Genomic DNA, 15,766 nt, shown 5'->3' on the forward strand with positions numbered 1-15,766 from the left:
GGTCGCGAAAAGCTTGAAATAACAAATAAAAGTCAATTTAAGTTTCTAGAACTTTATTTCAAAATAGAATAGGGAATCTAAGTTATCCAACAGGTTAAAAATAGCATTTTCATTTTTATTTAAGGAGTACGTAAAATGTTTTACTTTGAATTTTATATTTGCATTCCGGACCCAGGGGAGTCGTAGTTCATTCTTAGTTTGATTTTAAAAATATATTAACCATTTCACATTAGTGTCTCGCGTGTTCACGACTTTTTCACTACGGAAGATACGTGTTTACAAACATTGATTTTGTTGTTCCAAATTACAGACCGCGAAACAAAAAAACTCTTTGCTCCAGCAGCCAATAGTTCTCTTGTTGTAGCCTGCGAAGCAGACGTTTCCTTTCCATTTTCCAGGCGGGGAAGGCGAGCAAACGGGCGCACTTGGGGTGAGCAAAAAAATGGGAGAGGTGGGGAGGGGGTGAGCAAAAAAATTAGGAGAAGGGGTAGGCGTGGGAAGCATAGGAATTCATTGTTTGCCCCACCCCCTCTCCCTGCTCATCATTTTTTCACACTCGCTCCCAGTTTCGTTCCTTTCGCGTGCTCTTGAACTACGCAGGCTACTCTAGTTGGCACATTAATGACGTCACCGCTATCTTCGCTATTTTTTTTTTGGTATAGCGCTCCATGAAAGACCAGCGACGCAAACAAATTTCCCAGTTACCAGTGGGAAAGGCAGGCACATTGCATCCTCTTTTGCGTTCAGGATGGTCAACAGGCTCTATTGCTCGTAAATTACAGTCCAATAAACCGCCAGTTAGAGGTTTTCCAAGACAATTTCGCAGAACTAGCGAAAACACTTAGAATTGCTCTTAAGTGCTCCTATTAAACAAAGCGACACACGCTTTTTGACTGCTGTGCGCCTCAAAATTTCATCTTATTTTTTAAAAAAGGTTTCCTTTTTAACAGTTTTAATTGCAGTCGAATTGAATACCTTTTAGAAAAATGTAGCTTTAGTGAAAAGGCAACCAAATGTAACCATCAGCGCCAGCAAATTGTTCAGCGGAGGGTCACGGATGGCCTCCTGCGCAGACGCTATTATGACTCGTCAGGCAATCTTTCCTCCTGTAAAGATTGCGTGACGAGCCATAGGGACGGCTTGGTTACGGCCCTCCTAAAAGGACACAAAACATATTGTGAACTACTCACAATAGTCTTGTCTTCTTTTTCTCTAACAAAGAATTCACAAAGTCTAGGGAGTCTTGATTTAAAGTTTTGTCCATATACATTTCAAAACACTTTCTCAGTTCGATTAAAGGATACCAACTATGTTGAACTTGTTGGTCCGTAACATACTTCAAGTAATTGGTCACGATTCATACCGCAATTAATATCCAATGCTAGATTACGGACTTTTCGTAACGTGTTTACGCTTAGATGCAGGCGACAGTTACGATAAAATCTGCGTCCATAAGTCTTTCCTCCTGATTGAATTCCATACATTTCTTATAAATTTAGTTCTTATAATTCACTGTGTAGAAAGCCTAGTTGAGAAAGAATTTATACTCCAATTTCCCAAAACTTGAAAATTTTCTCTACCAGCTTGACACTATGTACCATTTACTACAGTTTACCTACAAGATTACCATATACCTTTACGAGTAGACGTTTTTCGAAATTGTAAACAACGAATCTCCGAAAACAATACAGCTTTTGCTGTCTACCAAAATAATATATTAAGAATTCATATTTTTCCTTTACGGGATATAACAACTGAACAAACAAAAAGAATATTGAATGTTCAACAGAATACTGAACATCAAAATCCAAGTTAATTTCCGTCAGCGGGACGGCGAAATTACAATTCATTTGTAATAGCTCCTATATTGATAAAAAACTTTTTTGAAGGAAAATAATTCTTTCCTAATTTTCCTCCACTCATTTTAAACGATTGAAATTAAGTTCACGTTTCAATACTTGTCTCTATAGTTTTAGAGGCTTTTCAAGCAAAGCGACTTAACAAAGCCTTAACAAAATAGATCTATTATTAATAATACATTATATTCACTAGAGTACCACGCCAGATCCTCCGATGTTAAGTTACGATCTTGAGTGATCTCGAGTGATCTTTAAGTGACGGAGAAGACCCTGGTGACGAGGACCAGCTGGAGTTCAGTTTGGAGTGAGAAGTTTCTTCAGGTCAGCGGCTTCCTTTTCTAAAGCTTTCTGCTGCTTCCACAACACGCACTGAATAATCTTCAACCGTTCAACGGCAGGAGTGAAGCCTGGTTCAAGCTGTAGGGCCAGCAAGTAATGCTGGATGGCCTCAGGAATATTGTTCTATCATGGAAAAATACAAAGAAACATATTAACTTCATTTTTCTCTCCGGTTTCCGATTTCGATCGCCCCCAAAACGAAGTATAATATTGCCGTCTACGCTACCCTAATGGGGAGCGGGGGGGGGGGGAGGGGGGGTCAGCGTAAAATTGTCAACGACCCACGCCTAATAAATTTCTGACTACTGAGTGGGAAGGCAGCATTTTCAGTTGAAAATCCCCGTTTTCGACACTCCACGTCCAACCAAAGAGCTATCTGAAGTCTCTACTTGGGGTAGGCTCTTCAAAAGTTCGTATTTCGATTGGGGATTCAATCTTTATGGGTGAACGAAAGGAAATTTGCTGCACGTAAAATGGCGTTTCCTGTTGTCAACATGACATGGTAACTTTTGAACACTCAAGCAATTTTTTTGATTTTCACTGGTGTTTTCACTGTCCAATAAAACTGAGGTCTAATTGATGTCTACATTAATCAGCAAACAGTTCCTATTGTAATTTCTAGTTACTATATTAGGGTCGTCACGCAACGCTTCTCCCCAACCATTGCGTGACGATCCTAATAACGGCTGCGAAGGACACTAATTTCTAGTCAGATCACGCTGTGCTCACCTGGGCTCCAAAAACATTGCCAAGAATGAAATGACCAAGAGCGAGACTGGGAGAAATCTGGAAAAAAGAAGAGACTTTAGCCAGGTACTCCTGTTTTACCTCAGTTTCTAAGACCACTGATCATCAACTTATTTCTCCTTGCAATACCAATACATTGACAACAAGACAGGTGCTGAGAATATAGGAGATTATCAAATAGAGGATATTGTCTTAATGTACCCTAAATTCTTGCAAGGAAAACGGTGACAAGCGCAAAAAGCGCGACTCACGTGCTCCACTCGTTCGTCACGCAAGTTCTTTTCGTCCACGACGCCTGTAACACAATCAATACGTCACGGACAGGTCATTTCATGAATTGCTCACCTCTAAAGCCTTCTTAATCACTACAGCAGTGTCATCTAACTGGCTTTCTCGTAGCAGAATACTGGCAAGGCCGACATGAGCGACATCCTGTTATAACAACAATTGACTCACGTTAGTTAGGCAAACAAACATTCGTTATTAAACGATAAACTCTCTACAGCTACAAAAGCATCCATTTATCCTTCAGCCACTTATTAAGTAATTAAATATATCAACAATTAAACATTGCAATAGAAAGCTGAGTTATTGTGAAATCCAACTAAAAACCCAGTAAAACAGTCGATCTTTTTTTTTTTGCGTTAAAGATTTGTTGTTCATAGTAGGTACAAAACCTGTTTAAATCGCTAATAAAACCGGGAAAACGGTATTTGACGTGATCTTAAATTCTTGACAACTTTCACATTTATATAAGTCTGTGTGAATGGTCACATTACAATTAAATCGATCAGAAAACTACCTACCCTAGCATTCCAAGGAGAGTGGTAAAGAGCTTGCCGTAAACACTTAATGGCCTCCACAGTGTCACCTTGCACTCTCCAGTAAAGCGAAGCAACATTTAACAATACCCAGGATGAAGAATTCTAGACCCAGAAAATGATAATAAACATGTCTGTTTCAGTCTGTGTAACATAGAAAAGTCACTATCATTAGCCGTACAAATTTACTACCCGGTTCTAAGTTGTGATGGTGAATTAATCAACGTGACACGAGCGTTATGAGTTTTAAGTCGTTGCGCAAGTGCGCTCAAGCTAGGAGCGCGGATATGGTCCAAAAATTGGGTCAGAAATGCGCTAAAGCTCCGACCACCTGACCAGTTTGACTTCATGGCCCGGAAGGGTCCATCCTTAGGATGTGCCGATCGTGTCCAGCGTAATCGGTCCCCTCTCAAAACGATCATAGGGCGACCTACCCCTAGACTAGGAACGAGCGGTGAAATCGGAGACTATGTTGGTCTACCATAAATATATATAGGACTTGTACCTCATCCATATGGGATACACAAAGAAAACGTTTTTGCTGGTATTTCACTACAAAGTTCTTATTAGGAGTATTACGTTTCTCAAAACTTCCAAGCTACTTTAACATCGCAAAACTACGACCAACAAGTACATGAACGCGGGTTTACTTACTGCGCATGCGCAATGCGAAATTAGCCTTTTTTTAGTTTCTTAGGGCATGAGTGTCAAAAGGACGTTCTTAACATTAGTAAGCACACTTAAAGGATAATCGACAACACGCGAAAATATAGAAGAAACTGGCGGACCCTACTGGTTTACGTTTCGTCCAAATCTCGAAAGTTACAGTTGTAGCGAAGACCTACAATTGCAGTGGAAAGAATCAACCATGGTTCTCCCAAATAAAGCTACAGATCACCTTTTTCAAAGCGGTGTAAATACGCGTCCCCATTTCATCAACACTGTCTTGAATTGTTCTTCCCATTGTCAATAGCGTCTGAGAAAAAAGAAAAAAGTGCGACATTTCAAGCAAAAGGTATAGATTGAGCATTCTATGATGTTCGACTGGCTTAAACATTTTAATTGGACATGTCACTGGAAAGAAATTACGACATAATCAATGTTGACGGTTACGTATTCATGTCAAGTCAAAAAAAACAAAAAAATAAAAAGAAAGCATGTCACCTAGCAACGTCTCTGACAAAGAAAACGAAAGGCTCACTTTTCGGTAACAGGAGTCTGACAGAGAGTGACGATTGAATGAAACGAAACACAACGAAACACAAAATGATACGCAGAGAACAAACAGCTCTAAAACAAACAAACAAAATTAGCAAACCTGGGTGAGACCAGCTTCAGCCACTTGATCAAGATTAGCAGCATTAACCACGCCCTAATTGAAAACAGAACACAACAATCCTCGTATACAACCAAATTGAGAATATTATTGCGCTACCACTCTCTCCCGCAACCTGCCGCCATGTCCAATAATAAAAGACACATTCAAGGCCGACTAGAAGTTTTCTACGTAACAAAATAATTGCCCAGCAGTCGAGATTGAGTGGGTTGGGGAAAGACCTGACTTAACACCTTGAGCAGCATAAAACAAAGACATAAATATTCTATGTTATATGGCTAGTTTACTTGGCTAGTTCACTTGGCTAGTTCTGTAAGAGGGCAAGATCAGAGAGTCTAACACCTTGTCAGTCTTCCGCAAGAAATTGTTTGCTTATTTTTACGATAAGTTCAGTGCTAATTTTTTTTATCGTGATTACCTTATTTTTTAATATGAGTTTAGAGTAATTTTTAACTAGGTATACAATCATACAATGATACACTAAGGCGGAAACCTTGTATTCTGTTTTAAGCTGTCCTCAAATTCATTGGATTAACTTGTTCAATGTAATGTTATTTGGAATTTGTATTAAAGATTGAAGATTAAAGATTAAAGATTAAAGATTAAAGATTAAAGATTAAAGATTAAAGATTAAAGATTAAAGATTAAAGATTAAAGATTAAAGATTTAAGATTTAAGATTTAAGATTAAAGATAAAGATGAACCGAGATTGCTGGCTCGGGATTACCCGCTGTGTCCCGCAAGAAAATAGTGTGCTCTTTCCACACAATAAATCCTTTATTGACCAAGCTTGTACCGTCAAGATGGCTGGATATTGGCCTCGTTCTTTTTTTGCGTGTTTATGGACCTCGACTCCGTCTTAGTTTATAAACACGCAAAAAAGAAGAACTTGGCAAATATCCAGCCATCTTGACCTCACGCTTGGTCAATAACCCATATATACCTGCAGGCTGCTGAACGTATGCAAGTTGTTCTTTATCTTTGCAGTACAGCGGGGCCTCTTGGGAGAATCGTCCACGTCACTTAAGAAGTCGATATGTGCCCGCACACTAAGCGGAAGAAAAAGAAGGTTAAATCGAAAAGCGATTTTTAAACTGACTGAATAGTAGAGACGACAGTAACACACTAATAAATCTGGGCTCGAAGCATGTAACCGACTGCAAAGCGCGGGAAACGAAATGATATGTATCCTACGCAAAGAGCGGGAAAAGCTGAAAAGACGGTACACGAGCAAAGCGTGGGAAAAGCTGAAAACAAGGTACACGTGCAAATAAAGCGCGGGAAACGCTGAAAACATAGTACACGTGCAAAACGCACGAAAAGCTGAAAACATGGTACACATGCAAAGCGCGGGAAAAGCCAAGAAAAGTAACTGGAGCAAAGCGCGGAAAAATTATAACACATGTAATCTGCATAAAGCGCGGGAAAAGCTAAAATCACGTCACGTGTATAATGCGTAGAAAAAGCTGAAGTCATGTCAAATGTACAAAGCGCGGGAAAAGAACAAAAGCATGTAACAGTCCGAGGCGTTCGTGGGAAAATTAGAACGGATAAACGTATTACCTGTCAACATTGAGGAAAGGACAGTTGTAAATATTGTGCTACATTAATAATACAAGGCTGAAATAAAAATACAGGCAAAACAACCACTGACACCACACCAAGTTAAACAACAGTAGCAGTAAATAACTTACTCAATATTTTTCGTGTCCAGTGAAAGCCACGCACTAAACTGTTTGTTCCTGACAATAAGCGCCTCCACGCCTTCAATATGCCTACACTCCTCATCACTCAGGTCTTGAAGAGAACCGTCTGTATGTACGTTCATGAAGCTTGTCTCAAACACACTCGAACCTGCGCCAACACTGTGAAGAAATTCTGCATTTTTGACTTGTTCCTTGATATTTTGCGACGCTTTTTTGGCGTCGAGTACTTGGCGAGCTTTGTAATCCGCTGTAGGCAGTTCTTGATTTACTTTTGAAGACGCTGAAACAACCGATTCTCGTCCATCGCTAGAATTTTCAGGAGTTTCAGTAATAACAGTGGTCGCCCCGATATGATCATTTGCGTTGTCAAATTTTTTGTCGCTGGATTTACTTTTTGCTGCATTTGCTTCAGCAATGTTCCCTCCGCCATTTTCAAGTACGTTAGTTTCAGGGTTTTCACTACCACTCGTCGCCGCCTGTTCATGTTGTTTGCCATCGCTAGCTTTACTTTTCGCGGAAACATCCTCAGCTGCCTTTATTTCAGAGTTTTTGTTTTCATATGTGCTCGGTTTATCGACGCCTTTCTTTACGCTGGTTTCACTTTTAACAACATCTTCAGCAGAGTTAGTTTTATTTTGGCTTTCTTCAGGTACCTTCGCTTCTGACGTGCGTTCGCTCGCGGCAGAATCTGACGATGTTGTCGCTGAAATTTCATCTATCGAAGTTTGCTTCATTGAAACTGCTTCGCTATCCGAATCAAATGGCGGAATATCCTTGCTCGAGCTCGGTACTTGTTTGCTCGTATCTTGAGTAACGCAATCCACAGTGAATGCCTCGCCTTTGCGCTTCTTCCTTCCAATATTCTCACAGTTCTTCACTTGGACAAGAAACTCTTTCTCTTTTACAGGTGGTGTATGTTTAGGACCTGTAGGAAGAGTTGCTTTGATTTGTTGATGCTCAAACAGTAACTCAGCGGAGGCCATTTCTCTTGTGTTTTTGGAAGCAAAATTTGATCCCGGCCCGTTCTTACTCATTAAGATAGACTCTCCTTTTTGCTTGGCAAGTTTAGCATCTTCAACAGTAACACTTTTGGCGGTATCTTCGTTATTACGAGTTTCAACACCAGCTTCACGCTTCAACACTTTTGTTCCACTCTCGCCTCTTCGACCAGCGTTTACTTTCCTAAGTTCAGCATTTTTAAGACCGCTTTTTTTCTCGTGTGTTATTGACGAGCCTTCATCTAAAATCGGTTTGTTTGACACCGTTTGCTTCTCCTTCTCGGCTTGTTTTCCTTTATCCTCAGCGACATCCACAGTTTGCGATGCAGAATTGACACGTGTGACAGTTTTGATGACGTTCTTTAAGCGACTCAACGCGAGTCGGGCCACTTCAAGATCATCCATATTTTTCTCCTCCGCAGAAACATTAGAATTATCTGACTGAGAATTTGTTGCTTCGAGCGTTTCACTCGTTTTGCTCGTCGACTTCTCGCTTTTTTCATCTTTTGTGCCGCTGTTTTTCAGATTTGTTCTAAAGTCAGGGGAACCCTTGAAAGCTTCACTCGGTGACTTCTCTTTTTCTAGTGATTTAACCTGCTGGTCCGTGCTAACATTTTCTTTTCCGTGGTTAGAATCTTGTTGAGTATGAGTTGACTTCCCAGCTTCTGAAGTTTTCGCCTGACTTGCATGTTGCTTTGCTTTACTATTAAGTTCAGGAGACATATGCACTTCCTAAAAGGTGAAAAGAACTGAATTTCAGTAAGGTTTTCATCGGTGAACAATGAAACACCGTTAAGTTACAAGCGTTGTGATTTAGCAATCTTTTTTTTTATCGCTTATTGCTGCTTTTAAATGACTGCCACTCTTTGCAATACTTTCCAAGGGTCGTTACTTTCCAGAGAGTCGCCACTTTCGCGAATTGCTAACAATCATTTCAATTTTTTTGCTGTTTCCGTAAAGGAGTTATTTTCGGGGCTCCTACCCTTCAGAACTTCATACTATTTCATCAAGAAAGACGTTTATTCACTGAGGGTAAAATAACAAAGCCTTACCTGGTTGACGGGAACAGATCTGCTCTTACAGGCGTCAGGGTTCTTAGGCAGCCCCTCTGTTAGCAGGTATAGTCGATTGAGTTGCCGCTTAAACGTTTCTAGAGGAAGAGCGAGTTTCTTTTCGGCTGCTTCACTGTTTGATTCTTTCGGTTCATCCAGCTCAGGCGTTGTAAGGCTATCCAAGCTCTCATCAAACACTCTACAAAGAAACAATGTTTATTTTTTTTATAGGAAAAAAAAAACACCAAACAAACAACAGCGAGCTTTATCTACGAGTGGCTACGAGTTTGAAGCATCAAGAATTTTAGCACAAGTTTTTTTGCAGAGAATTAGGCCAAACTTAGATCGAAATGAAAGACAGACTCACAATTGTCGTTCCTGTAAAAGCTCTTTCAGTTTCAGCTCACATCTGACCGATTTCAAGCGCTCACACAGCAATTCCGTGTCTGGTGATACAACCATTGTAAACTTGTAGCACAATTCAGCCATTTCATGCAGTTTCAAAGACTGTAGAAAAAACAAATTAAAAAGAAATTATGTTCGCCTTGTTTGCCACTCTGACGGAAAAAAATATCATAAGTGAAAACAGGTATGTATTCTAGCTATCATGTTAAGTTTGAAAAAAAGCCAAAAACAACAACAACAACAACAAAAATGAAAACTTGCTTTGAATATTGCTTCCAAAAGATCCAACATACATGTAAGAGTGCCTCTGAATATTTATTATTTGGTTTGCCTTTTTTTGTGTGAGAGAAACAACCAATCTTTGTATAGCTGCTTCATCAGTATGGAAATTTTCAGGTTGAATTTCAGATGCCTTCTAAGCGGAGGAAAAAAATCAAAGAGAGACGTCTTCTTGTAGCACTCTGGTACCCAGGAGCCCTACAAACATTTTATCAATATGGTCTTATCTATCAGCCTGCTAAACGACTGAGCATCGAATGTAATGCACACGTAAGGAAAAAATGGAAATGAAAAGAAAGATGCACTCACAGCGTAGAGATTTCCCAGTAGGAAGTGATAGACAGAATATTCCTCACAAGTGTCCATAGCAGTGTGAAGGAGAACTATCGAGTCAAGGGTGTGGTTTGCATGGTGAAGGACTGCGGCAAGACTCATCAGCGCACGATCTTTATGTTCCCTGAGAGGAAAAATAAGATGATGTGATATATAAAGATAATGTTTAGGATCTGCAGTAATTAATGAGTAACAGCAGTCTACACTGAGTCTGGATTCACACCCTGTGCTTTGTTTTATATGTACATAAAAACTGTAAAACGAATAAGAGGAATAATTAGCCTGGTGGGGGTCTTTCATATAAAAAGGGCTGAGCTGCTCTTCATACCTTTTAGGGGTTAAAAAAGCAGTTTTGGTATCTCTCAGGGTGTTCAACCTCAAAAGGTCCAGAGAGGGAGCGTTTGCAGTACCTTTTAGGGTACTGAGCCCAAAAAATATGACAGGAGATAAATGTTTGTTTTAGAATTGGTACCTCTTAGGGATGAAAATGTCAAGCCACACCCACAAAGCAGGATCTTGGTACAATTACTGGCAAGCATCACCGTTCCTTTTATATGGGTGCCCCTCCCCCCGGCGGGGAACTCGTTGCGGGTGAAGGTATGCCACCTTGCAACTTTTCCATCCAATCCAATAGACCCTAATCATAAAAGGCATTGAAATTAGCCCAACTAGCCTCGTTTGAGAGTAAAAATACTTTGAATTATCAACTCAAAAACGAGGTTAGTTGGGCTAATTTTAATACTTACAAAATAATTTGTAATTGGCAGCCATTTATGAATAGGGTCTATGGACATTCTGGATTTGAAAATTCAAACACTATAACTTTTTCAACTCATTTACTTTCCTTTTCTATCACTGGAATATTGCATCCTTATTTACATCTTAGTGCAAGTGAAGTACATGCATTGGTCTTAAATTCTGTTGTTAATGATTAGCTTTTATTGTTAACATTCCTTTATGTTTGCCTCACCTGGGCGAGAAATACAAAGCCTGTCTTAAACACTCAACAGCTTGTGGAGCATTTCCTTTAATTCTCCAGTAATATGCAGCAAGATTGAGTAGAACCCAAGAGCTGGAGTTCTGTTGGAAAGAAACCAAAATGATCAGTATTAAATGTCAAGAAATGGTGGCAAAGGGCAGGATAAAAAAGGCTTTAGAGGTTGAATCCTAAAAAATCTTTAGGCAGTTCCAACAGATGACCTACAGTGTATGTAACAACTTTCTAACAACAAAGGTTTGTAATGAGACCATAGTGGCAGTTAATTCTGTTATTTGCTGGCATAAAAAATGCATTCATTGACCACAGGGGAGGGAAGTGCCAGCATGAAATTGTCTCACTTGTAGAATATTCAAGAGTTTTTTTAGTATGGACACTTGAGCTATGAACACTTGACACTTTTTCCTATATAATTTTTTAGTGGAGGCGCAGCAGCCTCATGGTTAGTGCGCCCACCTTCGGGTCGAGTGATCTGGGTTCAGGCCTTGGCCAGGGACATTGTGATGTGTTCTTGGGCAAGACACTTTACTCTCACAGTGCCTCTCTCCACCCAGGTGTATGAGTGCATACTGGCAAATTTAATGCTGGGGGGGGGGGGGGGGGGGTAAAATAAATAGAAATACTCCTAGTGGCTTCATGCTACAGAAACCGGGATAAGCTCCAGCCTGATGGGCCACTTGTATGCAGACTATAGAATGAAGGCTATTCATATAATGTACAAGACAAGCATTTTTACAGACGAGTATAAATATGCTAAATGCTACTAATATATGAAGAGCCCTCATTTTCTCATCACTAAAAAATTGTACAAAAAATACTCAATGTTAAGTGTTCGTGGTTCAAGTGCCTTTACACATGTACAGTAAAATCTAACCCTGAAATTTATATTTACCTTTTGTAATGCCAAACTCACTTGACCTCCCAACTCTTCCACAGTTTTAAAATAAGACAAGACTGTCAACAGTGTTGTCTCTGTGGTGGCATTCAGCTGATGTCGACAATTGACACCCTCAAGATGGTCATAGCTGAATATAACAGTGGGTAAATCAGCACGGCAGATCGGTGGTTCAACATTTGAAGGCAGCGACTCACAAAGGTTGAGATGGTCTGGTATGCTGACATGATTAACAAACAACAGTCATTATTAACCTGCTCTTATTTGTAAATACCCTTCAATGCATGAACTAATCCCCCTCAAAATTAATCTTTAGTTTGACAAAATGCCCATTCATACCATATTATATTGTAATTTCTAATTGGTGGTTCAAGTTTGTTTTAAATGTTGCAGTTCCTCCAGCAATTGGCATTGACAAACAAATGCAACAAACAAACAATACAGCATCTGCCATAAAATGTCAAAATACTTGACATACCCATTCATTCTGTATGTTATATAATTTCTAGATGGTGGTTCAACGGGTTTGGGATCATGTTTACTGAAGGCATCCGTGGTTGAGTGTCAATTGATACCCTCGATGGACCTGCAATCGACACTAGATTGACATGTTGATTGACACTTGATCGATATCCTGAATGATACTCAGCCGACACTGGGCCAACAATCGATGTCAAATCAGAAAAACAATAAATAATTAGAAGTATTGTTTTTTTATAACCTACAACTTATAGTTTCAAGGGGCTTCACAGCTCAGTGATAGAGTGCTAGCTTATTACTTACTTGATGCCTTTCTTGGAAAATGGAAGAGTCATGTCCAAATGCAACTCAAACTCAGAAATGTGTCTTCCTGCATCGACACAGTCTGGATCCACTTTGTAAAATGATTTTTTCATTTCTATTCTCTCTTTCTCTCGTGCCTCTATCAATTTTCTTTTTTCTTCTAGATACTCTTCTCGTAAAATCTTCAACCTGTCAGATGCAGTCTGTTGTTGAATAAAGGTGACAAGGTCATATGGTCGTTTGAGATTGAAGATGGAGTCAACCTAAAAACAAGTTAAGCACAAAGTCAGCACAATATCAAAACTACAAAATTGCAATATTTAGAGAGGAAGCCATATCAGCCTTAGTAGGTTGTCATGTAGGTCCTCTAACCTGATTGGATCAGAATTTGGAGATGTTGGTTTTCGTGGAGGGAGGAATTAAGACAGGAGAAACCAGAGAAAAACCCTCGCAGCAAGGAGAGAACCAACAACAAATAAACTCAACCCACATATGACACCGGGATGGAATCGAACTGGGACCACACTGGTGGGAGACAAGTGCTCTCACCCCTGCACCATCCGTGCTCCCCATATTCATGGCTACAGTTTAATCTTTCAACAGGCAGTTTCTGGATGCCAGTAGATGAGGTTACAAGTTTGACTTCAGCTGGGAGAGTTTTAATTAAGATAGTTAGGTAGAAGGTTGCATTTGGGCCAAGCTGAACCACTCAGCTAGAACCTACAGTACTGCCCCTGGGTGGAACATATTAGTTAGATATCTCCCCTGTAGCCTTTTTCCAGATGATGTACCCTTAACTGGTACACAGTCATACCCCTTGGAGAGGGGTGCTGCAAGAGTAAAGTGTCTTGTTCAAAAACTTTATGCAATCGCCCTATCTAGCATTTCCACTTTGACAGTTTAATTGGAAATTATCTAATGTGCCAAATGTTAGGCTACAAAGCCTTTACACACACTCTTTATTTTTATGACAATGTTGAAAAAAAACTTAATACAATAGCCTTCTTGTTGGGAAACTCAGAAATTTTTCCTGAATAGCTTTGATCACTAACTGATGAACAGTACACACTTAACTACTGGTCCTGAGGAAGACACTTACTTTTGTTTTCCCAAGAATCTTGATGTTTTCTTATACCAAATTGAAGGAAATATTAAGATTTGAGGGAAAACAAAGGTAACTGTTTCTCAAGAGACCAATGTCTAAGTGTTTTGGAGTTAAGTGTAAAGTAATTAGGCAAGAAGATGTCAAAGTAACCTCTAAATAGTGGGAGAGCAGCAGGAATTGCTTAATTGTTGCCCAGCGGGCCACACTTGGATTTAGCCACTGCCATGTGACCATCAATCAAGCAATAAGAGTGCACATTAGATTCAACAAAGCTCCTACTATACAAGTCTTTATTTCACTTTCTATTCCTAGACTGATTTCTGATGAGACCAAGCAACTGAGAATTATTTTTGGCATTGTTTGATGCACATTAACAGTAACCCAGTGGAAGATAATGTTAACAAATTTTATATCGCTTAATTTTAGTGAAGAATTTTCTTTTGTGGGTTTAATAAGTGTAATAGTTCCTTATTATAATGTTTGGAATGAACTTCTTAATGAAAATAACAAAATAACAACATACACTGTACTTAATATTTCAGTTTTTAATTTCTTAAAAATTTAGGCTATTGTCCCCTTTTCGAGTAATCATTATTTTACACACACCAGGTGGAGGTTCTCTGTTCATACTATTCATACACAAAGCTTAATATTTCTCTGCAGGGTAGCATTTCTAACATAATCTAGAAAGCTACCGAGAATGTTTGCCACGTTTCCTTGAAAATATTCTTTATCAACAGAGATAAATAATTCATACTTCTGATTCATTCAGTTAAAAAAAGAAAAAAAAACAGTGTTCACTGTTAACCTAAGTTGAGAGCATGAATTTAGCTAGCTTGGTTTTAAATACACACGATCACATCTGCCTGACCAGCTTTTACACGTCCTGTCATAGAACATACGATCAGTCACAATAAAAATCAAATTACGTACACGATCTTTTGGTTAAACGTCAGGCTGCCCGCAGAAAGTGAAATCAAAGACACGTACAACGACAACTCAATTAAAAAACTGGGGTAATTATAGCTTAAGGTTATTTATTCAAACTACATGAACGGCGAATACGGGTAAAACTCGTGAATAATTTAATAGATAATTGTTTAAGTGTTGTACCTGTTGTTGAATTCTTCCATCCTCCGTAACGATCCAGTGTGTTGCTCCTTTGCAGAGTGGTTGTGACCATAAAATTCCAAGGGAAATATAATAAATTAGTGAACTAAAATCATACATTTTCTAAATTGCTTCTATCTGCAGACGCTTCCACCATTTTCGAAGACGTTCTGTTTGCTAGAACCCAATCCCTTCTACATTATGCACTGGAGCTCGAGAACGAGGCCAGAGTGTCGCGTTACCGCACTGGCGTTTTTTCCGCATAACATGCCATGCCTTACAATTTTAGGCTTGATTCCAACAAAAAATATATATATGGCACACAAAACTTGCAGACATTCCGTGGAGGAAGTAATTCAAAACGTCTTATTCCCAGTAATTTGAAATTTTGGTGTTGGCCCGTAAGTGGTGGGGGGGGGGGGGGGGGGGCGGCGGGAGGGGGGAGGAGGGAGGAGGGTAACTCAACAAGTTTTAACGGGGACGTAGAAAAGGTAACATCTTCATATACCGTTCATAGAAAATGCCTACCTACAAACCTTACCTACAAAATTTGCCGATTCATTTGAGTGCTCTCGCTGTTCGGAACAGTAACCCTCGAGAGAGCGGCGAAAAGGAGCCTACGGAAACCCTCCCCTTTCGTGTACCTCCAGCCTGAAAAAGAACCCCTTTCCGGTGGAGTTCCCCAGGAAGTCAGCCCCAGGGGATGTTAGCGGCTGACGCAATGTTGAGAATACTGTCTTTTTTTATAGCGCGATTCGAACCTGCCACTCTGACGATTGCCGTGTATCTGCTGCGCGACATGTAACCCACTGTATGCCTAGTCAAGTACTTCCGGAATTCCTGAACAATAAAGGATCAAACTGTGTAGTATCACAAAGTTGTTGTTAACAGCTGCCGAAAAGTCAGTCACCGAAAACAGTTCTTTCTGAACCACCCTAAGCCAGACGATCACACTACCAATTTAAAGCGTATTTTCTGCCAAACAATAGCTGTACTCCGCG

General features: G+C 39.7%; 1 protein-coding gene across 1 annotated transcript; it reads right to left on the bottom strand.

The window, feature by feature from the left end:
- Positions 1 to 36: 36 nt before the first annotated feature.
- LOC110058280 (tetratricopeptide repeat protein 17-like) lies at positions 37 to 14,987 on the bottom strand. Its single transcript, XM_020764901.2, has 15 exons — positions 14,769 to 14,987; positions 12,551 to 12,813; positions 11,765 to 11,987; positions 10,846 to 10,955; positions 9,852 to 9,999; positions 9,226 to 9,365; positions 8,859 to 9,057; positions 6,797 to 8,538; positions 6,046 to 6,151; positions 5,085 to 5,138; positions 4,665 to 4,742; positions 3,752 to 3,871; positions 3,291 to 3,377; positions 2,928 to 2,984; positions 37 to 2,321 (listed from the first exon to the last, which is right to left on the bottom strand). The coding sequence occupies exons 1-15, from the start codon at positions 14,883 to 14,885 to the stop codon at positions 2,154 to 2,156; spliced, it is 3,612 nt and encodes a 1,203-aa protein (XP_020620560.2). The 5' UTR covers positions 14,886 to 14,987; the 3' UTR covers positions 37 to 2,153.
- Between the last annotated feature and the right edge of the window lie 779 nt (positions 14,988 to 15,766).

Source organism: Orbicella faveolata, unplaced genomic scaffold (assembly GCF_042242905.1).
Source record: "Orbicella faveolata isolate gen_17 unplaced genomic scaffold, um_ofav_v1 contig_2, whole genome shotgun sequence".
NCBI lineage: Eukaryota > Metazoa > Cnidaria > Anthozoa > Scleractinia > Merulinidae > Orbicella > Orbicella faveolata.

Bases quoted from the DNA above. Each gene is read 5' to 3' on its own strand.
- LOC110058280 (XM_020764901.2), bottom strand. From the start codon at position 14,885: ATGTATGATTTTAGTTCACTAATTTATTATATTTCCCTTGGAATTTTA. The intron at 5,139-6,045 runs GTATATATGGGT...GTTTTCAATTAG, and splicing joins ATACGTTCAGCAGCCTGCAG to GGCGTGGTTAATGCTGCTAA. The intron at 2,322-2,927 runs GTGAGCACAGCG...TTTCCATGATAG, and splicing joins GCAATGTTTTTGGAGCCCAG to AACAATATTCCTGAGGCCAT.